The sequence below is a fragment of the Silurus aristotelis genome (assembly GCF_946808225.1).
Source record: "Silurus aristotelis genome assembly, chromosome: 19".
Lineage (NCBI taxonomy): Eukaryota > Metazoa > Chordata > Actinopteri > Siluriformes > Siluridae > Silurus > Silurus aristotelis.
The window spans coordinates 12444612-12471543 of NC_139592.1; the positions used below are offsets into that span (position 1 = coordinate 12444612).

The 26932-nt window shown below is 39.1% G+C and overlaps 1 protein-coding gene across 7 annotated transcripts; it reads left to right on the forward strand.

Moving 5' to 3' along the window:
• Positions 1-6434: 6434 nt before the first annotated feature.
• phf20b (PHD finger protein 20, b) lies at positions 6435-25813 on the forward strand. Of its 7 annotated transcripts, XM_083570130.1 has the most exons (19): positions 6435-6716; positions 9255-9357; positions 11692-11863; positions 11976-12060; positions 12434-12510; positions 12688-13114; positions 13707-13805; positions 13971-14111; positions 14264-14323; positions 16108-16371; positions 16598-16765; positions 16884-16970; positions 17746-17877; positions 18077-18255; positions 20643-20742; positions 21022-21217; positions 21828-22158; positions 22503-22722; positions 24203-25813. In XM_083570130.1, exons 2-19 carry the CDS (start codon positions 9275-9277, stop codon positions 24346-24348), a joined length of 2967 nt encoding a protein of 988 aa, XP_083426256.1. In that variant the 5' UTR covers positions 6435-6716; positions 9255-9274; the 3' UTR covers positions 24349-25813. The 7 variants fall into 7 exon arrangements, with proteins under 7 accessions (XP_083426256.1, XP_083426261.1, XP_083426259.1 ...); XM_083570135.1 differs by lacking the exon at positions 17746-17877 and having other exon boundaries at positions 6456-6716; positions 18077-18186; XM_083570133.1 differs by lacking the exon at positions 17746-17877 and having other exon boundaries at positions 6457-6716.
• Positions 25814-26932: the final 1119 nt, after the last annotated feature.

Below are 26932 nucleotides of genomic sequence, written 5' to 3' on the forward strand. Positions count from 1 at the left end.
AACATTGTTAAGTCAAAAGGAAAGGAAATGCATTAGCAATAAAAACAATTTGTTAACGATATTACTAATAACAATAGACTCACCAATCGGTGCTTATGACTGGGGTAAGTATGAAATAGTGTACATTTGTATTTTAGCCTATTTATATCTTTAGGTAGGAAATCCAGCTAGGGTAAAGCATGTAAGCAGTAAAGAATGTAATGCCTCCAGGTTACAATGTGATATTAGGCCAAATAGAGCTCCTCCTGTAGAGCTCCTTGGGGTTTATTTTTGGCTGGAACATGTGCAGCTTCCTGCATGCTTGAGAACCTGAATCAATAAGGACTGCTTTCCACCCTGTTTATAAGCACTCCCCAAATATTTCTTATTCACATTCACAACCTCTCCCTGCATAAAGATGTTGGTCAGTGGGGGTTGTGTTGGTCTTTGTGGTCTATCACCATGGCTTTTGTCTTTAAGATGCATTCTCACATTCCATTTCAACAAAGCTAGTAATCACAGTTACTACTAGATACTAATCCCTAACCTCTGCAAAAGACCTCTGTTTATCACTGACATTTAACCACTACACATGTGTACTAAGGAAGCTTCTGCAGCTAGCATAGATCTGAGTGAAGCCAGAAATCTTAGAACAGGAAAAGAGACAGGGTCATGGCCTCTGCGCTGTTCACCACGTGGTCTGACACAGTTTCACAAATGCACTAGGGTCTGAATACCAGGTAGTCAGTGATCCAGAAAATGATGGTGGTGTATACTTCTTATCTTTCAACTAAGTGATGAGGGCTGTAGGGAGTTTAATTTACTGAACAAGTTAGAGTACGCTAAACAAATTATTGCCTGCTTTTTCCAAATGAGATGAATGGAAACCAACATTTCCATGTATTACAACCCAAATTCCAAAAAAGTTGGGACACTGTGTAAAATGTAACGAAAAACAGAATGCAAAGATTAGCAAATCTCATAAACCCATATTTTATTCACAATAAAACACAGAAAACATATTAAATGTTTAATTTGAAATGTAAAATTTTAAGGAAAAAATTTGGTAATTTTGATTTTGATGGCTGCAGCATGTCTCAATAAAGTTGGGACAGGGCAACGAAAGTTTGGAAAAAGTAAGTGGTCAATTGGCGAAACATTTGTCAACTAATTAGGTTAATTGACAACAGGTCAGTAAGATGATTGGGTATAAATAGTGTATCTTAGAGAGGCACAGTCTCTCACAAGTTTCAAGATTGAAAAGATTGAAATGCAGTTGAATATCTAATCATTTACAGTACATAATATCATCAAAAGTTTCAAAGAATCTGGAGAAATCTCTGTGCACAAGGGACAAGGGTTGAAATCAATATTGGTTGCCCATGATCTTTAGGACTTCAGGTGGCACTGCATTTAAAACAGTCATGATTCTGTAATAAAAATCACTGCATGAGCTCATTAACACCCCCAGAAGTTTCTGTCCATGAACACAGTTTGCCATGTCATTCACACATGCAGATTAAATCTCTATCATGCAAAAAAGACGACATGCTTTAACATGATCCCGAAACGCCACCATGCTCTCTGGGCAAAAGCTCATTTAAAATGTAGTGAGGCAAAGTGGAAAACTGTTTTATGTTCAGACAAATATAAATTTTCATTTCTTTTTGGAAACCATGTCCAACATGTCCTCCAGACTAAAGAGGAAAGGAACTGTCTGGCTTGTTATTAGCATTCATTTTGAAAAGCTGCATCTCTGGTGGTATGGAAGTGTGCTAGTGAGCCTGTGAAATGGGCAGCTTGCACATTTGGAAAGGCTCCATCAATGCTGAACGGCATAAACAGGTTTTAGAGAAAAAAAATGCTTCCACCCAGAAAATGTCTTTTTCAAGGAAGTCCTTGCATATTTGAGCAAGACAATGTTAACTCCATACTGCATTTATTACAATACTATGACTTTGTAGTAGAAGAGTTCGGGTGCTAAACTGGCCTGCCTGCAGTCTAGACCTTTCACAGTTTTTACAACTTTTGGCGATCAAAAAATGAAAAACACAGCAAAGGACACCCAGAACTGTTAAGCAGCTAGAATCCTGTATCAGACCTATATGGGACACAATTCCTCTCCGAAAACTTTAGCAACTGATCTTTTCAGTTCCCAGATGTATACGGACAGAATCTGTGATTCTACAGTTATAAACATGGCTCTGTCTCAATTTTCAAATTAAATTCTAATTTTCTTACTATAAATGTTTCATATTCTCAGTTTAAATATTTTAAGGGTTTTTAAAAACATGTTATTTATTTATTTTTATTGTGAATAGAATTTGGATTTATGAGATTTGAAAAAGTATTGCAATCTGTTTTTATATAGATTTTACACAGCGTCCCAAATTTTTGGAATTGGGGTTGTATGTGAGGGGTAAATGGCTTGTTAACTTACAGTTACATCGTTTCTTTACACAGCACACCACAGAAGAACAAGAGTTAAAACATCTAACTCTCTTTAAATTTGACTTTAAACATATATATCCTTTTGCTACATAACTTTGAGATCCATATAGTCCCAATAGGTTCTTGTTCAATATCCAATCTGGACCTTCAGTGAAACTAATGGGTATGGACTAAATTTATTAGACCTAGGAAAGTGAATCTGGGTCCACCTACTGGACATTTCATGTCTTACGGTTGAAGCAGACTCAGGGCCAGGATACACAGCCTTTATCTTTCAGCTATTGCTGAAACCTTAGTAACCCTAACAATTAAAACACTATTAACACTGATCTACACATCAACCACTATAGCCATTATTTAAGCAAGCAACCCCACTATAATAAATACCTTTGCTTCAGGATGAGTCACTTAGTTTGTTTTAATATGTTAAACCATGGCTAAATATTGACTTATATAAGCAGAATAATAATTTATACCATAACATTTTAAAGGTAAAGAAGACATGGGTCACATGAGGGATAAATTAATATTTATCTTATTTTTAAGGCTAATAAGTTTAGACTATGAAGAGATTTGAATGTCCTGGGATGTTGTATCTGGCTAACACTGGCCTGACTTCAATAGTTCTGATAACATGATCTTATGAGGAGCATTTTCCTTCAAATCCAACATGAAAACAGACAATTTGGACATGTTTTATGACTGGCTGAGTCAAATGTTTTTTCCCTTCACATGACCTAAAAAAAGGAAGACTAAAAACAAAGGATGTATGGTTATCCTCTATTGGCTAACTATTGTATCTGCAACAGAGATGGCAAAAACACGCACACCCTTCCCTCAAGTAGAAGTAAAGATACCATACTCGTGTTTTAAGACTGTCTGGTAAAAGTTGAAGAACTGACTACACTTTTTCACTCAAGTTAAAGTAAAGAAGTTTGTGCTCTGACCATTACTACTACCTATTTTAATGTCATGCTGGTAAATTGACCTCACTTCATATTCATATATTAATACAAAAGAATTAAAAAATTGTGTTTTCTAATGAATGTATCCAGGCTGAACATCCACCATATAGAACACAAGCAGAGAAAAGATGATGATGATCAGGTTATCAGGAATGTCTCTGTTCTCATGTTTACATAACTGACTCCCTCTGTATCATCCATGTTAACCCCATACTTCTTGTTGCCTTCTGCCTTGCTCCTTCTTATCTTCGTAAACTAGTCTACATCTGTGCTGTGTGAAAGACAGAAAATTATACACTAATGGGGGGTTAAAAAAGACGTGCAATGACAAGAAACAGGTTGATGGGCATGAATCAAAATGTAAGAAGTAGAAAGATATTTGTGTAAAAATTTTATGAGCGAAAGTAAAAAGTGGCATGAAAAATAAATAGTAAAGTAAATTACTGATACCAGAAAAAATCTACTTAACTACAGTAACAAAGTATTTGTATTACCTTACTTCCTATATCTGATCTGCAGTAATTTAAGCTAGATGTAACAGGAATTCTAAATGCTGAATTAAATATCTTTATTAGCTAATTAGCTAAGTTCTACTTTATTGTCATTGTGCAATGTACATATACAGAGCCAATGAAATGCAGTTAGCATTTAACCATAAGTGCATAAGTGGCCTATTTACAATGAATAACAGTATAATAAATAAGGTTATGTGTCTATATGTACAGGGGTAAGAGTGGATAATGTACAGAAGGTGCAGAAGGTAATAATACATGGTATATATAGTAATATACAGTATAAATGCAAAGATTGTGCATAGGATAGACATAAATCCAACAGCAGGAGACATTTCCCAGTCAACATCAATGAAACTGTAGAGCGAGAGTCTCCAGCTTCAAGTTCCTGGGAGTTCACATCTCTAAAGATCTGTCCTGGCACCATTTCTGGTTTATTCTTGCACATTTCTTAAATGCCATAATATTATAACCTTCTACTTCTGTGCATTTCCTTTTTTAATGCCATAGCCTTAGAACCTTCTCAACAATAGCCTTTAAATTTATTCACTGTACATATGCTTACATATATAATCACATGCTGTAAATATGCTACTTATGTATCGCCATTATTTGCATGATTGCTCTATTTTGCACTTCTGGTAGATGCCAAACTGCATTTCGTTGCTGTGTACCTGTACTATGCAATGACAATAAAGTTGTATCTTTCTATAACCTGCTCAAATAACATGATATAAATATGTACAAGTATGAATGTATGTATGATACAGTATATACAGATATAATATGAGTGAAATATACAGTAAACTTACGTTATGAATGGTAGCAAAATGCATAGTGGATAAAGCAGTGTAATATACACAGAAAGTGACAGCAGTGCAGCAGTGTATTTGTTAAACTTGTATAATCAGTTTTTCAGTGCAGTAACAGCCACAGGAAAAAGCTATTCTTTAGTCTGTTTGTGCGGCTCTGAGGCACCTGCAGCATCTGCCCGATGAGAGAAGGGTGAATGGTTGGTGAGAGGTATCTTTGATGATGCCCCTCGCCCTTTACAGACAGCGTTTGTTGCAAATGTCCTCCAATGTGGGAAGCTGAGTGTCAATGATTTGTTGGGCGGTTTTCCTCACCTTTTACGGTCTGAAGCAGTGCAGCTGCTGTACCACTGTTTGTGGGGATGCTCTCAATGGTACAGCGGTAAGAATTCTCCAGCATCCTGTAGCACAGATGGGACTTTTCAAGTATCCTCAGAAAATACAAGCGCTGTTGTACATTTCTGATCTGAAGAGAAGAGTTCAGAGACCAGGTGAGATCCTCAGAAATGTGGACTCTGAAGAAATTGAAGCTGCGTACAAGCTCGATGGCAGCTCACCTGATGTGAATGGGAGCATGAGTGTGATTGCCAGCTTGTTTGAAATCCACAATGACCTTCTTTGTCTTCTAAGTGCTGGATCTCCTCCCTGTAAGCTGTCTCATCATTACCTCTGATCAGGCCTACCACCGTGGTGTCATCTGCATGTCAACTTAATGATGTTGTTTGAGGCACAGGCAGCGATGGGTGAAAGGGGAGTATAAAAGAGGGGACAATACGCATCCCTGAGGAACCCTAGTGCTGAGGGAAAGACTGGAGAAGGTGACTGTTCAGTCAAACAGACTGTGGTCTGTTCATAATGAAGTCCATGTACAGGTGAATCAGGGTAGAATAAAGCACAGAGGAAATAGCGTCCTCAGTTGACGTATTCGGGCGATAGGCAAATTAGTATGGGTCCAGAGTGAGTGAGGACCAGTCTTTCGAAGCACTTTACGATGACAGGGGTGAGTGGGACGGGACAAAAGTCATCAAGTTCAGTTGCAGTGTAATGCAGATGTAGAGAACAACACTACACTGTGGCGACCCCTAACAGGAACAGCTGAAAGAAGAAGATATTTTGAGATCGTTTAACAACATCGAACGTTTGTCATCGATACACAATGTCACATTGACCTCAGCGGCCTCTAGTGGTCAGACGGAGAAAGGAGGATTTTGATAATGCGTCATTTGGCCGCTAGACGTCGCTTGGGTGCAGTGTCGACGACGACTCCAAACACTGAACCGTTACAGACAGGAGGCTCCTGAAAGAAAAGACAGACAAAAGCAGAGATTTATCAGTGCTAAAAACCCACACTGACAAGGTAAACCCTGGCTGATTATAGAGTAGAAAATATACCATTAGAATGCTCAGTCAAAAAAAACAAAAACAATCTACAAATATTAGTAATTATCATTCTAAATTCAACAAACCAGCTGAGTCATTTAAAAGATCTAAAGGTTAATTTACAATATCAGCAGAGCACAAAATACACCTTTTATCTACTTATACTATGATTATTATTATTATTATTATTATTATTATTATTATTATTATTATAATTGTTGTTATAATTATTATTAGTAGTGGTGGTAGTAACAGATATAATAGTTTGTTATGATTAAACTTAAAATGTAGCACGTGAACGCTGTAGAACCTGATTTCACATAGAACTGCAATATTCTTTATATTAAAAATGCTGGAAGAAATGCGCATGGAAAAAACATATTTCCGAAGTATTTCGTAAGAATACGCTCAAATAAAGATAAAGAGGGGGAAAGGAAGAGGTGCCGCGCATGCGCAGACGAGCGCTGCCTCGTAAGCACCGGCCTGAGTCGCCGGAGAAAACAAATTGCGCGGAGAAGAGCGTGAGGAGGAGCAGCAGCAGCACGCGGTGCGCAGCGTTACTGCTGCTTCCATTGCACTTGGAATAAAACAAAAATCCGTCAAAAACCAAGTTAAAGGTACGTGTTTGTTAATTTTTTTAATTGTATGTCGGTTATATAAGAGTCTGTGTGACGCGGTGTGATGTTTAGAAAGGTGATGCTGCTGTGATTACACTAAACTTGTGTTCAGTACATGTGATCCGCTGCCAGCGGGCACGCAGGAATCCTTCTGTACAAAAGCCGGTGTAAGTGAGCGCTCCGAGAGTCAGGAATGTCCGCTTCCTGCAGAACCGCGTTCTCTCAGGAGCTGCAGCACCGAACACTGAACACTTTTCGGTAAAGTTGGCGTTTTGTCTTCCCGAGTCATTATTACGACAGTCCCGTGTGCACCGCCGACTAGGCCGAAAGGAGGCCGCTTCGAGATGACGGACAGACATTTGAGCCAATCAGAGCGCAGGAAGTCGCACGCGTCAGACGATTCCGCCAATCATCGTGCGCGTCACCAGGGCCGAGTGAACAATGTAACAACGTTTAATACGCACATGCGAACTTACGAATACACATGCAATTAAGGCTTAGAAATCCATATTAGTGTTAAATCGGTGAGCATTTTTATAACTCGAATGTCATGTTTAAGCGGTCCGCCGGATTTAGTTTAGTTCTGAAAACGCTCCTACATCGCGGCTCGCGCACAACGTTGCGCCCACGTTTTTATCCCCCGCTCCCCCCGCTCCGCTGACGGAGAAGAAAAGGGAGGAAAGTAAAGTTTAAAGCAGGTCATTGTCGCGCGCTTGTAGACTTGTTCAGCGCGCTCGTGCTGGTGCTTTATGAACCGCGCGCTGTTCACGCAGGATTCGCGGCTGATGCGAACATTAACGACGCACGCGAGAGAGAAAGCGAGGGCGCGCGCGCGCTTGACATGAAGGTAAACAGCGAGGAGGAAACGTGTTGCGCGCCATTTGAGTCACGCCGCTTTTCTCTTTTTTTTGCCCTTCCTGTATCTGAACACGACGCTGTTTAAATCACACTCGATTAAAACGTTTTAAAACAAGCTCAAAGTAGATACAGCAGGGTTTTTTTTATTTAATGTTTGGGCTCATCACACGCACATCTAAACCGCTTCTGTGTGGCGGCAGCGTGGACCTGCTGGGAGTCACGTGACCAGTGAGAGGCTCTGTGAATGGAGTAAATGTGCGGAGGCGAAATCTACATTTCCCTGAGATACACCTCCTTCACTTACTTCCTCACTCCTGCACTCACTTCCTCACTCCACTTCATTTACTCACTTCCTCCTTTACTCACGCCTTCATTCACTTATTCACTCACACCATCATTTTACTCCCTTACTCATTCCTCATTATTCACTCACTGTGTGTCTCTGCCACAAGAATATATTTACATCGATACTTTTAAATGTACTGAATGCAAAAACTTGTACTATAAGTTGCATGTGTTTTTACCCTGTGAGAACAGAAAGGGATTTCCCTTTGTGGTCTCACAGGATGAAAACACCTGCAATTTATAGTACAACCCGTTACTTTCGTTATGTTGGTCATTATAACCCAAAAATAAACGTGATTACATTTTTTATAATTTCCAGCTGGTTGAAACAAACACACACACACACAGATAAACAGATTAATTTACACTGTTGCATTACAGCCATGCCTCATTAGCACTTAGAGATGATCAATCTTGCAAGGACACATTTTTTGTATGTATGTGTGTATAGCTGAGCATTATTTTGTTTTGTCCTGTGAACAGTAAAACTATTCCTTAGCATTAAATACACTTTTGGATTTAAGCCAGTTTTCCCATCTTGACTTTTTATTGAAAGTTTTTATTTGTATAATTTTTTTATGTTTTGATGCCATCAATGCTCCGTAGTCCACTTTTGCTTTTGAATTCATACAAAGCAGAAAGAGATTTTTTGAAAGGTTTCTTCAGTCCATCTCATTTCTGTCTCCTCTAAATGACACATTATTGGTTATACTCGCTCTTTTCAGTGTAGAAGCCGTAAGGTTGTAATATGATGCCGATTAGGGATTGGGCCTGAATGAATCATGTTATATTGTCTGTAACGGGCATTTGTATGCAACACCACCACCTCCTTCTCCTTCACCCTGTATTGAGTTATAAGTTAATGGATTTAGGCTATCTACCCTGATAATGAGATTTGGAGCCATGGTTGTTGGTTCAAAGGAAAGGGCTGGGTTGTGATATTGCCACTAGAAGGTGCTCAAGAGCCCAGTCTTTCTTTGTGTCTGTCATGCTTTAATGGCTTTGACTTTTTTCCTTTTAATAGTTTTTTTTTTTTTTACCCCCTCACATCTAATCCAATCTAAAGTGTTGCTAAAATAAAAATGCGTTTCGTGCATATGAATCTGGATGGTGAAATTAGAAAGTTGTAAATCTGAAAAACAATATTTTTTCACTTATTCAGGATTAGGTCTAACCTAATTATTAACATTTGTCATGTTTCACATATATTTGGGAAAAGCTTGTGCTTGTTGGCATCGAAATATTTGAATTTAGGACTACGAGTATTAGCACCAGCTGAAATTAAAACTGATACATGAAACCATGCACAGCTGATTAAAGCTTTGTTTTCCAAAGCCTGGCGTGAAGCACACAACATGACTAAGACGCCTCCTCACCGCCGAGGGATCACGTTTGAGGTGGGGGCGCCGTTGGAGGCCCGGGACAGTCTGAAGAACTGGTCAGTGTTCCTTGCTCTTTCATCTTTCGACTTGGCAACCTTGACTTCCCGCCTTCATTGCTTTCAGTCCGTTAGAAGCCAAACACAGCTGCGAAGAGCTCTTTGCTTTGTTCAGCATTCTGCACCACCATCATAGCCCCTAGCTTTTAATCTGATTCTGTTTTCATTCAGGGAAATGTGAACATGCAATTTAAAGGTTTCACACAGAACCTGAAAGGTCATGTATAAATCTTTATCATCAAAGAGTAGAAAAAAGGAAAAACAAGCATTTGAGACTCTAAATAATAATAATATTATACAGTAAGTATGTATTTGATGGATGGATGAAAGCTAGCTAGATGGATGGATGGATGTGGGGCATTCAGTAATCAGTTCTCAATTATTTGCATCCCTATTTCTAGTATTATTTTTTTATAACGCTTGAATTTGGAGAGTGCAGGTCAGGACCTGTGTAGGTCTTCTCTTGTGGATGCTCTACAGGGGACTGTGAGGGCCGTGCCAAAAGCTTGATTCTGTGGTGGTCTGTGTTTCCATATAAACTAGGGGTTACAGCTATCGATTATGTTAATAATCGAGTATTCTACCGATTAGTCCATCGATTAATCAAGTAATCGCACAAGAAGTACTTTTTCTTCATTAAAAATCAACACTTAATATACAATAGAAAATAAGTAATTTGTTTTCTTAAAAAAAAAAAAATGTATTTTTATTGCTAAAATTGCATTCGGGGAAAACTAAACCCATTAAGTGCATTTAATTGCCATTATTACACAAAAATGCATATATATATATATATATATATATATATATATATATATATATATATATATATATATATATATATAATCATACATAAAAATGAAGAAATTATCTATTGCAAATTACTTTAAAAAACTAAACGCACTGTACAGTGTCTTCTTTGTTTTAGTTTGAAATTATCCCAAACTTTGAACCTTTTTTCTTGTGTTCTTTGGCCTGAATCTTCTCCGTGCCCCTCGTTGTTTTCGCTCCGTCACTCCGTTTATCATTTTGCAGCATCTTCCGTGTTCTCATTTAGAAACGTGGCATGCGCGCAAAACTCTGACCCCCGCGTACACACAACATGGAAACACAGAAGCGAGAAGGGAAACTGGCGACACAGATTGCGCACACAAGCTTTACGTGGAAAGCGGCGTACGCACGTTTATAAACATGATCCCAGACGCTCCAGAGTTTAGCTGGTGGTGCGTCAGTAATAGTGGTTCGTGGGGAAACGCAGTGCTTGTGTAGTTAGGTGGACTAAACGAATCATCAAGGCAACTGTCTCGATGCTTTGTTATATTCGAATTACTCGAGGAATCGTTTCAACCCGAATATATACAATTGGCGAGCTAAAATAAGATAAAACTGATTTTATTAGAACAGTAAGTACTGTAAAACTATGTATAGTGTAGAATGAGCATGTTTTATGTAGATACTTTTTTTTATTTAATTTTTTTCCCCTCAAGCAGGAATGCGATGTGATCTATAAGAATAAACTGCAACCTCTGATTTAAATAAAACACCTAAACGCCTTAACCAATATTTATCCCAACTGTGTACATTAGGTAGAAGGAGGCATAACTAGCTTCCAAGGGAAGAAAGTTGTGTTTAAAAGGATGGATGGATTAAATACAGAAGATTTTTACCTTCATATTGCATATACTGTTTATTTTTTGTTAGTTATAATGTTAATTATTGCTAGTGTTTGTTTCATGTGGACAATTCATACAGCGTTTCAAATTGATCAAACTGCGGCTCATGCAAATCTTTTTCAGCTAATAAATGTTTTAATTTTAGAGAGCCAGTTTTATGTAAATGTCTAACAATCCAAAAAACAAATAGCTAGCAAACAGTAGTCAGTTGTCAGACAACAGCAAGCTTAGGCAAAATGAGAATATTATCATACACAATGCTAAATAGAGCGAGGTAAATAGCTCCGTGGTTAAGGCATTGGGCTTTAGTTCAGAAGGTCACAAATTAAAATCCCACCACCACCAATCAGCTACTGTTGGGCCTTTTAGCAAGGCCCTTAACACTCCCCTGCTCAGTTGTAAGCCGTTCAGAATAAGGGCTTCTGCCAAATGGCGTAAATGTAAATAACCTTATGGTTTTTATTTTAATGTCTGTCACTAAATCAAGAGAGAGACGTAGCTTTTAGGGCAAATCTGTACACCCGGTTGCTACATGTTAACTACTTGTGAAAAACATGTAACTATCATGTGATGCATGCTAATTATCATGTAAAAAAAAAAAAAAAAAGTGCTTCCTGCAAGCCTAATTCAGAATCGCTGCTTTCTGTTTTAAAATGTTCAGGTACGCAGCCAATATTGAGAAAATTGACTATGAGGATGAGAAGGTCCTGGTTCATTACAGACAGTGGAGTCATCGCTATGACGAGTGGTTCGATTGGAGCAGCCCTTACCTTCGGCCTGTGGAACGAATCCAGCTAAGGAGACAGGGCCTGCAGGAGCACAACATGGCACCGGTGAATGATTACTCCCTGAAAGAAATTGCAGTCCATTTCTTTTTATAGAAATTGTAGTGTTGTTCATTATTGTGTTGTTTTTATTGTTTTTTCCCCTCCCTTTTTGCTACAGGGTTTCCAAATCAACCAGAAAGTTCTAGCCAGTTGGTCAGATTGTCGCTACTATCCTGCTAAGATCCTCTCCCGCGATAAAGATGGTGAGTTGTTATGGATGGTATATAATCATAGGTAATCAGTGGGGTGTCATTTAGATATCGTCTATACTGATCGGAAGTGGCGAAAAATAGTAAAACTCCACTGTGTTGCCAAATCCCATGTTTGGGTTGACCGAGGGTTAAAAGTTGCATGACTAGTACATTGAGGGTTAGTTTGTAGACATATGAATAAATGATTATTCTTCCCTGCTAACATTTCTGATGTAGCATATGATGTTGCCTCATGACGAGAAATAAAAAATAAAAAAAAGCTTAGTTTTACATCATGACTCTCTCTTGCCACATTACTGACTTATAGTAGCACAGTGTTATTATAATGTAATAAAATCGTGAACCTGTTTTTGTTTTATTACAGATTTTTACACAGTGAAGTTTTTTGATGGTGTTGTTAAGACAGTAAAAGGGATAAAGATTAAGCCTTTCAGTAAGGAGGTAAGAATCTAATCTTCCCATCTAAATTCTTTAACAAATTATTTGGTTAAATAATAATGTTATTAATAATTCAAATTTTTTATCATTTTCTTAAATTTAATTTTATTTTTTGACATGAGTTAGTCTTAACGTGGTATTAGGCCGAGGTCAAAGCGCTTGTCTATTTGCAATCTACAGAATGCGAGCAACAAGCCAGGGCAGCCAAGCCGAAAGCGTGCAGCAGGAAAAAACTGTAAAGCCAAAGAGAACGGTAGGAACCATCAGGATGATGAGACCGAATCGGAGGAAGAGGACTCGAAAGCGATGGACGAGTGCATCAAGTTTCAGGACACCAAGCTGCCTGAAAAGGAGCAGCCAGAGTTGACGAGCGGACACGAAGCGCAGGAGGACGCGCCATCAAGTGGAGACATAAAGACAAAAGTGGAGGAGAACGGAGGAGAGGAAGCGATGGAGATTAATGGAGGAGTCGGAGAAGAGGAGAAGAAAGTTGGAGCGCCTCAGAACGGCACCCATGAGAGCTGTGGAGAGGGAAAAGAGAAAGACGAGAAAGAAAAAGAATCCACTGATAGCCAGAACAGGCGAGCAAAAGGCCGAGTAGTGGAGGGTAAGTTAAAGATGCTGCACGTTTCTGCTAACACTGGCAACGTGAAATCGACAAATATATTTACATTGCACGCACTTGACTGCAGCTTATCAGAAACACTGAATTATCTATCTAGTGATTACTGAAAGTAAATATAACTAGAAGAATACCTCCCAAATGAAAGGGGGAAAAAAGACAATATTTAGACAATGTTATGTTCTGGGGGAAAAAAAAAGATCTCGGTGACATTAAATATATAGAATAAATTATTTCATAATTAAACCTTTTCAGTTTGAAAGCTATTTTTCTCGTCAGTCTGGGTTTTTTTTTTTTTTTTGCACTTGGTGACGTAGCTGCTTATCACAGTAAATTTTTGTGGGATGTTAGTCGTGTAACCCAGTATTGAAAGTGGGTGACTTCGTAGTACATGTGATCTAATCAGTACAACTAATGCTCATGCTTTCTTTCTTTCTTCCTTCTATATTTTTTTTATTTTTTTTTTTACCTCAGCTGCTAAGTCAGCTGTAGTAAATCCACTCCAAACACAGGTCTAAGCAGGTCTTGTTTTTTTTTTTTGATGAGTCATGCTGACAACCTTGTTGGCTTTTTGCAGAGAAAGACACAGAACAAGCCAGTGCTCCTGAGCTGAGGAAAAGACGTGCATCCATGGGACAAACTCCTCCATCCAAAAGGAGCAGAGCCAATACTACAGGTCTCCACATGCAACCCCTTTCTCTTGCTTTGTGTTTCTTTTTCTCTTCCTTCCCTTTACTCTTTCCCTTCTCGCTCTTTTTCTCTTTCTTTTTTATAAAATGTAATTTTTTTTGTGCATAACCTTAAAAATAAAGCTTACTAAATTGTTTTTCTAATCATACAGACAGAAACAGTAGATCCCAGATCAGAGCTGCTAGATCAGATTCGGCCCCAGAAAGCTTCAGTGATCAGGATGGTCTCTGCCAGACAGGTCTCCTGGAGAACCCCAAGCCTAACGTACAGACGGAATCTAATCCTGATCTCGGTTAGTGGTTACTCAGAAATAACTAAACCCACTTCTAAATGACCTGAATGCTTCTGTTCATGTTCGTATTTTTTTCCTACATTGCAGATGATTTATGCATGGTTGTTGAATTTTAATTTGCTTTGTATGTTCACTGTATTTCTGTTCCTCAGCCGCACTTCTGCAGCGACAAGTCCACCTCCCAACCACAAATAAATACAGCAGGGAACCATGTGAGTGTTCTCAAATATCTCTTTCTGCTTTCTGCCATTGAACACTATAGTAGTGATTTCTTAGGTTTTTGCATGTTTGTCACACTTTAATGTTTCAGATCTTCAAACTAATTTAAATATTATTAAAAGAGAACACAAGTGAACACATGCAGTTTTTAAATGAAGGTTTTTATTATTGAGGGAAAACTAAATAAAAAAAACCTACATGGCCCTGTGTGAAAGTGTTTGCCCCCTGTTAAAACTGTGGTTTATCACACCTGAGTTAAATTTCTCTCGCCACACCCAGGCCTGATTACTGTCACACTGTTCACAATCAAGAAATCTCCTAAATACTACCTGCCTAACAAAGTGAAGTAGACCAAAAGATCCTCAAAAGCTAGACATCATGCCGAGATCCAAGGAAATTCAGAAACAAACGAGAAAGTAATTGAGATCTATCAGTCTGAAAACAGTTATAAAGCCATTTCTAAAGCTTTGGCACTTCAGCGAACCACAGTGAGAGCCATTATTCACAAATGGCAAAAACATGGAACAGTGGAGAACCTTCCCAAGAGTGGCCGACCGACCCCAAGAGCACAGCAACGACTCATCCAAGAGGTCACAAAAGACCCCACAACGACATCCAAAGAACTGCAGGCCTCCCTTGGCTTAGTTACGGTTGGTGTTCATGACTCCACCATAAGAAAGAGACTGGGCAAAAATGGTCTGTATGGCAGAGCTCCAAGACGGAAACCGCTGAAGGAAAACCAAAATGAAGACTTTGGAGTGGCCTAGTTAAAGTCCTGACCTGAATCCTATTGAGATTCTGTGGCATAATCTTAAAAAGGCGGTTCATGCTCGAAAAACCCTGCAATGTGGCTGAATTGCAACGATTCTGCATAGATGAGCGGACCAAAACTCCTCCACAGCGCTGTAACAGATCATTGCAAGTTATCGTAAACATTTGATTGCAGTTGTTGCTGCTAAGGGTGGCCCACCCAGTTATTAGTTTTACAGCCGTGTGTTTTGGATTTTGTTTTCCCTCAATAATAAAAACCTTCTTTTAAAAACTGTAAACATTAAAGTGTGACAAATCTGCAAAAAAAAAAAAAATCAGGGATCACTGTATATTTCACGTGCGCTATGTAGATATAGCGGACCTTAAGTTTTAAGGAGAATTATTTCCTAAATCTAAGGTGACATTTGTCATGTTTCCATGCAACGGTTTCAGTATAATCAATTGAATGTTTATGCAGGCAGGAATAAAGAAATTCCGTTTACCCCCACATTACATCTAATCCTACTGTAATGCATGTATTCATCAGCTTTAGGTGTCAGCATTACCATAGCAACAAAGTGTGTGTGTGTGTGTGTGTGTGTGTGTGTGTGTGTGTGAGAGAAAGAGTCATGCCGGCGTGTAAAACGGAGCAAATGGTAATTATGTTAGCAGAGGATTTCAGCTGCCACTCTACCTAACAAGTGGCCGACTCCACATGTGCTTATTAAACTGAAAGATAGAACTCATTTTGGGCCACATCAGTTTTACTTTAGAATTGCAGGTCTCTGCCTTCTTCTAAAAAAAAAAAAAAAAAAAAAAAAAGGCTGATTGGTCTGTTGACTTCTGGAAGCTCCACCCCCTTTTTTGCATGATTTTTCAGACTTGCAACGGTCTGACTTTCTCTCTCTAAAAATAGTTTGGAGTTTAAAAAAAAAAAACGCTTCAGTAACATGGGTTTTGTTGGTTAATTATCCTGTTTTAGTTCTAAAACACACCCAAACACGATTCTGTAACGATTTCCCCACAGTGTACAGAGTCATCAAGAACCAGCCGCCGCCCATCCTCTCCATCGAACTGGACCATAACCCGTTTAAGTGTCAGGTGCCAGGCTGCACCAAGTCCTTCCGCAAGGCGTCTCTGCTGCACTATCACATGAAGTACTACCACTCTGAGAGCGAGCTGTGCTCTTCACACAGCCCCCACACACACAACTCCGAATCTCAGGCCCAGGAGAGCCACATGCACAGCTCCGAGACTCCTCGCAGACGCCGCACCGTTTCTGCATCATTAGGTAAGTCCGTGTTGTGGAAATGGTTCCAACAAGGCTTTTTTTATTATTATTTTATTTTAGTTTTATTTTAGGGACAAATAAATGAATATGCCAAAATTCTCCAGTTTATCTTTAAAAAATTCTCCAACTGGTGTGAGTCTTTATCCCCTACACCCCCATTCCCCATCCTGATTATTTAAAAAAGAAAGCATGTGGGTGTCTCATTCTGTCGCTCTCTCGTACACAGACACTCCGTCTCCGCTGAGTGACAGTAAATCCAGTCACACCCCGTCACCCCATACTGCCAACGGTGTGCATCGTCAGCGCAGCTCCTCCCACTGCGAGAGGAGCAAAGAGAACCAGCACACCAACCGCACGCTCCATGACGACAGAGACTGGGTCACCATGGAAACGGGTATGGGAGTGCATCCCCCCCTTTTTCACATCTACTGCTGCACATGCACATAAAAATACTCCTGCTATGAATGAAAGCTTGAATATATTTCTAATTTGTGACATTTGTTTGGGGTTAGAACGAGAGAAGCGGAGAGACAAGAAGCAGAGGGACTTCTGTATTAAGCCAAAGAAGAAAAGAAGGAAGAAAAAGAGGTCAAAGTCAGGTAAGACCGTTGGACATGTGGCTTAATCTTTCTCCTCTGTTCAAGTGCTGTTCTTTCATATAGGCCTTTCAGACAGACACACACACACACACGCACACGCTCATGCTCATGCTCATTCAGAGTCATGCTGCCTCTGTAATGATCATATATTTATTTAGTTAAATATTTTCAACCTGATTTATAATCACATTTAATTAGTTAGTAGCATTACACTGTTAACATACTTAAACAAGACAATGTAGCTGTGTCTAATATAATCTGTTTAGCTTTTGCCACACGTTCGGAAATTCACTTTAAGTAGTACACCAATCAGGTGCCTGGAAATATTCACGGTCTCGTATTACATACTGCTTTTGACCTGACTTTGATCCAGCACTCAAATCACGTTTCACTTGTGTTCTGCTTTTAAATGTTTGTTACTTTTTTTTCTTTCTTTCTTTCTTTGCTGTTTTTTTTATCACCTGCTTCATGATCATGAGCTGAGAAATTACATCCATTCATCTAGATCCCTTTTAAAGCATTCCGTTTGTCTCTGTGTGGGACAGCACTCCCGAGCACTACAGTACAGGAATGCTTCCCGCTGCTAGCTTGGCTAACTTTCCCGGCAGTGCTCCTATAACTCGGCTTTGTAGATAACTTTATAGATGCTGCTCGGAGATGCCGGTGTCGCCTGTGAATTCCTTGTTTCCCGGAAGCTCCTTTGTCTGTGTGTGGATGTTAAGTGTCTTGTATGTCCTAATACCTCCCTGGCATCTGCTCTCCCTTCCTCCGACAGACTCTCACGGCTGTGATAAGAGCAATGGCTTTAGCTCGTACCCCTGCAATCCAAATCTGTCTCTCAAATTGCCCCCCTCCCACAAACACCGCTCCTACGCTGCACCCTTCTCTGAACCAGAGCTCGATGATGGTGGGTATCAAACACATTGGCCCGTTTTCAAACAGGCTTCCTAGTCTGCTTTTAGTCTGCGCTTTAATGTTTCCCTTTTCTCAGTCCTCTCTCTCGCTCATATCCCTTCTTTCTTTCCCAATCCGTGTCACATTGTGTGTTTGTAAGGTTTGAGTTGTTTTCCGAGCTTTTTCTTCACCATCGGTTTCCTGTGCTGCAGGCGAAGACAGCGGCAGCGACTGGTCAACAGACAGCCCTCTGTGGAGCGAGGAGGAGTCGGAGACGGGGCTCGATCTGAGCACGTCTTTCTCTGAGCAAGGGGTGGAGACGGTGGGTCATGACTCAGAGATAGTGCGCTGTGTGTGCGAGGTACAGGAGGAGAACGACTTCATGATCCAGGTGGGCTTGCTTTGCCCAAAAAAAAAAAAAAAGTGTTTTAGATTTGGACATTCGTGGCTCATATTTAGGGGAAAGCAGGAAGAATTGTAGTTTCTTTATTTATACAAACTCCATCTTTTAATAGCCCCACCTTAGTATTTGCGGAAGCGTTATGTCTGCGCGCCCATTCATTCGAGTTTCTGAACAACACGTTATTGATTGTAGAATTTGTATGGAATTATAACTAAGCTGAGTTTTGGGAATTGATTGGCATTGAAGTTGACCTTCAAGCAAGGTCTCAGAACTGGCCTTGTTTTCTAGCTTCCTTACTGTTTCTCATTCAGACGTGTCATCATGAGTGGTACGTACTTATTCAGTACAGTACGTCAATCTGTTGGTGTCAATTTTTGTTTGAGCAATATCTTAGAAATTAGTGGAAAAATTATGAGTTTGTAAGGACCCATCTTGCATTCACCTGATGAATCGATTACACTCTTATTGATTTACACATTGTCATGGTGTATTTGAAAGATATTTGAGTCAAACATTTTGATAAGTCTACTTGTTGGCAGTGGAGATTTCCTTGTTGTGATCAAGTTATACATGTTTCATTTATTCAGTCAGCCCAGGAGGGTAAATCATGGGGGCCGGTGTGGCACTTAGAAAATTCATCTTGTTGATTGAATATAAGGATATTTGTGAAGTGTCATTTCAGTCTCCTCCTTAAAATAATTAGTTATATTACCGTATTTTTCGGACTATAAGCCGCTACTTTTTCCCCACGTTTTGAACCCCGCGGCTTAAACAACAAAGCGGCTAATTTATGGATTTTTCCTGGGTTTTTCCCAGTTTCACAAACTTTTAAGCCAAAAAACTGAACCCCATAACATTAGACCAATGAAATTTCCGAACAAAAACGAAAAAACGCATTTCACCTGTGTTCTGAGCTGCACGGCATCGGGAGAAAAACTTTCACCGGTGTTGATTTTTAAACACACGACGATGCCAAAAGATAAACTCCCGAGAGAAATACAGTAGTTGTGAAAGGAAGGAGGAAGACCGTGAACAATGACTTGGTAGGCTACTGTTTAGATACAAGCCGTTGTAGCGCGTTGAGTCTGGGTTAAGGGAGAGCTCACTAACTCCAGTTGCAAATAAAATCATATAAGCACAGACAGGTTTCCAAAACTCGTGCTTTTTTCTTTTTCTTGGCAACAGCGTTATGGGTTAGTCAAAGAAACTTAGAAATGAGCATCAGAAAATAATGAGCACATAATCCTCAGTCTCACACGCAGTAATACCAGGAGAATGCAGTGACGTGCTATTCCTAAAATGCCGCTCTGCTCTTAAACGAGCCACAACATATTTCAACCGTTACACCGTGTAACAGACACTCTCTTTCGGTAAAGCCTGTGTAAAGTTCATTAGTTTCAGTGCGGCTTATACAGGGGTGCGCTTTATAGTCCGTTAATTACGATATTTATTAACAAATAAATGTTGTTAATAAATCTAGGTCATAAAATACATCTAAATCTTAGTTGTGTATTTTTAGTAATATAATATTGTTATACATCTTAGTTAGGTATATAATCAGTGTTGTAGCAGCGCTTACATGTTATCTTTAGCCTCCTTATTTCCCCAGACACAGAAAACACCCCAGACAGCAGTTATCTGTAGAAGGGCTAAATATTTGTTCCTTTAGTGTAAGTCTAGGGCTTAAAAAAATTGTGACGGTTAGAGGGTGATTCAAGTAATTATAATCTGTATTTAAATAAAAAAAAATTACTATGGAAGGGCTGTGTGTACGTATGTGTATATCTATAATAAAGGAAATATAAATCACTTCCTAATAGACGTGTTTGGCAGGGGGGAAAAAAAAAATCTTTGGTATGGAGATTGCAGCCAAGCACTGGCTTAGTGAACTTAGTGAACATTTTATATATATCTCATCTCATTAAATTAGAATATCATTAAAAAGTTGATTTTTAATTAGGAATTCAATACAAAAATTGAAACTTGTATATTATATAGATTCATCACACACAAAATTATATATATTTCAAGTGTTTTATTTCTTTTCATTTTGATGATTTTTGCTCACATTTAACAAAAACCCACCAATTCATGCTCACAAAAATCTAAACGCTTACCTTCTTGGTGCATTCTTGACAGTTTTGTGCCTCTTGAATTGTCCACATACTTTTGGCTACATCATGTATACTGCATATTTAGTTAAGCATTCATTGTCTTTCTGGACAAAATGATTCTAGACCGAAAAAAAGTTTTGTCACGTTGTTTACACGCATGTGCGTCCAGAAGAGTGAAGTAAGCGAGAGTGTGTGTGTGTGTGTGTGTGTATAAGTAGTAAACTTCGCCTTTATTTTTTATTTTTTTGCTTCCCTTATCAGTGTGATGAGTGTTTATGCTGGCAGCATGGCACGTGCATGGGCCTGTATGAGGACAGCGTCCCTGACACCTACAGCTGCTACATCTGCAGGGACCCACCTGGTGAGCTCGCCTTAATCTCCACTCTCAGTGACCGCCATGAAATAAGCTTTGTTCCATTGTTACCTGTCCAGTGGTGCAGAACTGAATGTATTATTTATGATATTGAGTATTATAGGATCATAATCTGCATGCTGATGTTGTGTTAAATATTTTTCTTCTATCTGTGATGGAACTTTTGTATTTGTCAGATAGTGCCTTGTAATACTGATTATATAGATATATCTCAGACTTAATAGATTCTAATTTGATTTATTTTGTTTCTGAATGTGTTTTGTTTAGCTCAGCGACAGAGTCAGCGCTACTGGTACGATAAGGACTGGCTCAGCAGCGGTCACATGTATGGCCTGCCTTTCTTAGAAGAAAACTACTCGCATCAGAACAGCAAGAAAATGGCAGCCACACACCAGCTCCTGGGCGACGTGCACCGCGTGTTTGAAGTGCTCAACGGCCTCCAGCTCAAAATGAGCATCCTGCAGTAGGTTCCACTACTTTTATTTACTACTTAAATATTGTGCAAGGAATTCCTGACATTTAAATCTTTTTTTTTTTTTTTTGGAAAAAGAGTAACCTTTATTATTGCTTAATCTGTTGCGAAGAGAGATAAGAAACATTTCAGAGGAGAATCTCAGCTATTCTACACCACCCATTCACATTTTTCTCTCTGTTAAACACTGATTAATGTAGTCAATAAGTCACTTTTGATTTTTTTTTTTTGTTTTTTTTTTTGAGGCAGAGGACAAACATGAATTGAAAAACTAACAAAAAAAAAAAAAGGAAGCAGGAAATGATGGACATTTTGAGTCTCGGTCAGTAAAAGTAGTAGAGGCCACACTGGACTTTTGCTTCAATGTTTTTTGTATTGTTGCTGGGTGACCCTCATCGACTCGCTTTGAGTCCCTAGAGATTTGAAGTAGATTTCAAGGTTGTTATTCTTTTTTCCTGCGTGGACATTAATGTTAGTAATAAATAATACAGCTGTTATAACCGACCCCTCGGAAACTCATTGTAACGTCTCGTATACCTATAAATCCTAAATTTGTGCTTTTGCTATATCACTCTGAGCCCTGTATTTGTTTGTCCAATAGAGCTCAGGCTCATCCCGACTTGAAGCTGTGGCGGCAGCCCTGGAAGCCCTCTGACGGCATTCTCAGGAAGGGCACCGGGCATTCCGGCCTGACCACGCCCTCTCCCTCGTCCCCTCGCGCAGCAGACTCCACTGATGGAGAGCAGGTCAATCCCAAACAGCCCGTGAATCCCGCCTGCTCCTTCCAGACGTCTTACATCAGCAGCGAGCACTGCTACCAAAAACCACATGCGTATTATCCTGCGCTGGAGCAGCGGTTGGTGGTGGAGACGCGCAACACTGAAGAGCTTCTGGAGCTCGAGACACGCAGACTGCAGCTGACCAATGCTAAGGTGGTTTAACACTGCTCCAGTGTTGATGTGTTTAAGTTTGATTGGTTAATCAGGGTCTAGATAGAGAACAATTGGGAAGAAGATGGGGGGGGGGGGTGTGTTTTACAAAAAAAATAATAGCTAAAAAGAGATTGGAATTTAACACGCAAATTATATAGCAATTAATTATTTACATTTCTTTCAGCTCTCATAATGACTAATTTCTTAATTTCTTAACATTTCTGCTGATTTATGTTTGATTCTCTTGATGCTTTACGAAAGCACAGAATTGCAATCGTTCAATACATCATTCTTCAGATAGGTTCAGTGCGCACAAATTTAACATTTATTTATCACGTTTTTAGGAGTTGGAGTGTCGCATGAAGCTGCTGGCGGCGGCTGAACGGGAGAAGAGCTGTGCGGTGCAGGTTAAAACCGAGGAGCCTGACCCAGTGACCTGCGACTCCAAACCCGACCCCGACCTCCTGCTACACCAGCAGTGGCAGCTGAACCTGCTGGAACACATCGAGGCCGTGCAGGATGAGGTTAGCCACAGGATGGATCTCATCGAGAGAGAGCTGGATGGTGAGCATTGAACAAACTCTGACTTGATTTAATAACTGTATGATTTCTTTTGTCCAGTCACTTGTTCCATCACCCCCACGTTCAGACAAAAACAATCCGATAAAAAAAAAAATGGTATTGTGTTGAGAGACCATGTTTCCGTACCAAACTATATAACATGCATACTTATTAAAAATAAATATGTATATATATTTGATCTCCGCATGACTGCTTCTGTGCCACTCAGTAAAAAAGGCCACCAGTAGGAGGACGGCACAGAATTATGTAAAAACCCAGGGGGCAAATGTACCAGTGGCCATGCCAAAGTAGAAATGATTCATAGATTTAATTTAATACTTCAAACTCACGTTGAAGAATCATCTCATTGTGGTGTAACGATGTGCTCTAGTTTCAGGAGCCCTCATTTTATGATGCTGGATTTAGATTAGATTTTTAGAATACATTCAGCAAATCTTGACTTATCCTATTTTTACTTATTTATTTTCAACCATAAACACAGCAAAACTAGGCTTTATAAAATGAATGTAAAAATTGCTATAAATATTAGCTAAACAAATGTTATGTTCGCCATATTTTAATAAAGGTTCACTATAAGAATAAATAGATAACTTTGAATTCTTCCGGAACTTTTACTTCAACAAACAAAGTGTTTCAACTGGTGACTTGAAGTAAAAAGAAGCATATCTAGAAGATACAGTTTGAGAAATCACCTAAAATGGTCTAACATTCCTGGTTTTTGTGTTTAAAAGTTAGAATGTAAAAACTATAATGCGTGTTGCAATCTGCATGCTAGCAATGGCAGAGCGCAATATCACAACCAACTTGCTCGCCATGTTTAAACCGAATGGGCTGTTTCGACTGCGACCTCTGGTGTTCGAATAGTGTAAGTGCAGAATCCTTAGTACGCTGATTTGCATGTCGAAAACGTTTTGGCATCACAATGCATCATTAGAAACCTAATATATCTTGATGCTTTGAATGATCCAAGATCACATCGATAGACTAATGCAAAGTGAAATTTTCTTTAATGTCAGGTCTGTTATTTGTTTTTTATCATACAATATGAATTGGAAAACCGTGTTCTCACAAGGTCTTGTTATTGAATGCAGCCAGTGTAGTAAATCATATTTAAATGGTCTGAGATCTGCTTGATCTCCATCTTGTTCAACAGATCTGTAGGAAAGCTTACAGTGGAAACTGACTAAACTTTAATATTTAAAAACAAATAAATGGGCATCCAAATGTAGTATAGAATATGTTTAACAGAGGCATGCAACCCTCGGCACTGAAGTACTTAAACGCTGTTTGGGACATGACTTTATTCTACAGATGTTTTTATTGCATAATTGGTTTTGGGATAAAGTTATTTGATAGAATTCCTTTAATGTGTAATTGTGATTATTAATTACTATATGGCTGGATGGATGAAACACTTCTTTTATTTATTTTATTTTTTTTTTTCCTCTCTGTTATTGTTCAGTTTTAGAAAGTTGGCTTGACTACACAGGTGAGCTGGAGCCTCCAGAACCTCTTGCGCGACTCCCGCAACTCAAACACCGCATCAGACAGCTACTGACAGACCTGGGAACCGTGCAGCAGATTGCATTGTGCTCTTCATCCACATGAGGGCGTCAGAACGCACACATCTCCTCAGAAGCATACAGAAGAGGAGACATGGAATTTTTTGAGACTTGAACCTGAACTAAAGCGGATAAAGAAGTGGCTTCTATGCTGTGAGGAAAACTGAGAGACAAAACAAACTAACCAGTACAGACAAAAGAAGAAAGAAATGACTTGAACGTTTAATATGTTAAAAAGGTTTGAATGTGGTTCAGGTTTAGGCATCAGTTATGCCTTGTTTTTCCCTTTTTTTTTTTTTTTTTTTTTTTTTTTTTTTTTTGAAGGACTAAAATGGCATTATACCCAAGGGATATTATTTTGGTTATAAAAATTTTTTTCAGCACTTAAATTTAATGATCATGAATAAAATATTTTATTCAGGCAGGTCGATTTTTCTTTCTGCTAACGTTATGCAAAGCCACCCTTTCATACATGACCGATTTGTCAAGAACTGCTAGAAAATTTGCCATCTTCATACGAAGAGACTCCAAGGCAGTGACTGTGGATTTGTAGCTGTTAAACATGGGAAATGTTTAAAGGAGCTTCTATTTTAATCTCAGTGTACTTGCATCTTGCTTTTATATTTGTATTCAAATAATGTAAATTGCCTATCCGTAAAAAAAAAAAACTGTAATTCATGTTTTGTTTTGTTTTTTCCCCCTATTTGATCAAAACTGTAATGTTTACTGTGACTGAGTCTGCATTCATAAGTACAATAATCATGATAATAACTTTACCTTTATCCCTTGTGTATTCTGTAGTACTGTTCCTCTCATGTCTGCCATTTATATATAACAAGCACAAAAAGGGTATCATATTTCTTTCCTTTTTTTTGTATTTTTCCACAAGCTCTTATAGCATACTGTACTGTTTTTTGTTTTTTCCGTTTCCATTTTAGGGCACTAGATGCTCTTTTAACTTATTGAAATTGAGAATTTAAGTTATTGCTTCAGCTCTTGTTTTTCTTTTTTTTTTTTTTTTTCCCTGGTCCGGGCATGTGTTTGTTTGTATGCTGAGTTATGGACAGAAGTGTGTGTGAGTGAGTGAGTGAGTGAGTGAGCGAGCGTCAGAGGAGCAGATGGGACCTCAGCATGTGTTTAAGAGAGTGGAGTTCAGTGCCCATTTCTCAAATGTTTCCTTTCAGTTTTTGATATTCCAGAGCAACATATTCTAATGTAACAATATACATTTTTTCCAACAAATTTGATCCTCAAACTGTGGGAGACGCTGATGTTATGTTGCGTGTCTGCCCTCGTTCATTCCACAGTCACTGGAAATACAGTAATCAGACCTGATTATTTTATAAAACGTTTTTAAGCACTTTGTGTCGTCCAAATTCTTTTGGACTTCTCAATTAAAAAAATACCGTCTCCATAATGCCATGGAAATATGGGTAATACTTTGTTGTGCATAACCATGCATTAGCTGAAGCCAAGAAAAATAAAAATGTCCTGTACGTGCAGCTTCATAAGTCTGTGTTCAGTGTCGTGTTTATCTTTGATTATGTTTTAGATTTTCTGGTGCTGTGATCATCTATGTGTTAACAATTAATCATCTTTGTTTTCACATTTTGTTTTGTTTACCACATCTGTCCTGCTGCTAGCATAAATTTCAGTGGCATTAACACTGCGTGTGTGAGAAACGATTACTGGAACTCTGGACTTGAATAAATGTGACCTTGCAGAAGCTTGTCGACACAATGCCACGGAAAATGCATGCCGTAATCAAAGCTAATGGCGATCCAATGAAATATTAGTGTGACCTTTTTTTTGGACAGGCAGGGTGTGTGTGTGTGTGTATATATAAAATATATAGGTGGTATGAAAATGTTTCGAGACTAGCTCTGTTCTAGGTCCATCTCTTACTTCGAATGTCCTTCCTCAGACGCCTTAAAACCTGGCAGTAGAACTCGCTATTGACTATCTGACCCCTGGAGACGAATTCTCAGTGCACAATTCGCAATTTAACAACGTGTGGCATTACAGAGAGAGAGAGAGAGAGAGCCATTTCACAAATTGGGGGTGAATACAATTTTACTAAAGCAAAAAGCCCAGTTAAGACTCCAAACAGCCCCTAAACTACAACTGCAACTGTGCACCTACGTCATCTGGAGCAGCTCAGAATCAATATTTGTCTAATCTTCCCATTAGGGGTCGCCACAGATCCGTCTTAATACCCCCGTCCTCTACACCTGCCTCTTACAAACCAACTACCTGCATGTCCTCCCTCACCACATCCATAAACCTCCTCCTTGGTCTTCCTCTTTTCCTCCTTCCTGGTGGCTCCATCTTCAGCATTCTCCTACCGATATACCCCATGTCCCTCCTCTGCACATGTCCAAACCATCTCAATCTCGCCTTCCTCACTTTGTCTTGAAAACATCCTATATGTGCTGTCCCTCTAATAACCTAATTTTTTATCCTGTCCATCCTCGTCACTCCCAACGAGAACCTCAACATCTTCAGCTCTGCTACCTCCAGCTCCGCCTCCTGTCTTTGCTCAATGCCACTGTCTCTAAACCATACAACATCGCAGGTCTCACCACAGTCCTATAAACTTTCCCTTTCACTTTTGCAGATACCCTTCTATC

What these genes read in the sequence shown, in the direction of transcription:
- phf20b (XM_083570130.1), top strand. Translation starts at nt 9,275, where the DNA reads ATGACTAAGACGCCTCCTCACCGCCGAGGGATCACGTTTGAGGTGGGG. An exon ending in AGGAGCACAACATGGCACCG is followed by an intron (nt 11,864 to 11,975) that starts GTGAATGATTAC and finishes TTTTTGCTACAG; the next exon opens with GGTTTCCAAATCAACCAGAA. An exon ending in CCTCTCCCGCGATAAAGATG is followed by an intron (nt 12,061 to 12,433) that starts GTGAGTTGTTAT and finishes GTTTTATTACAG; the next exon opens with ATTTTTACACAGTGAAGTTT.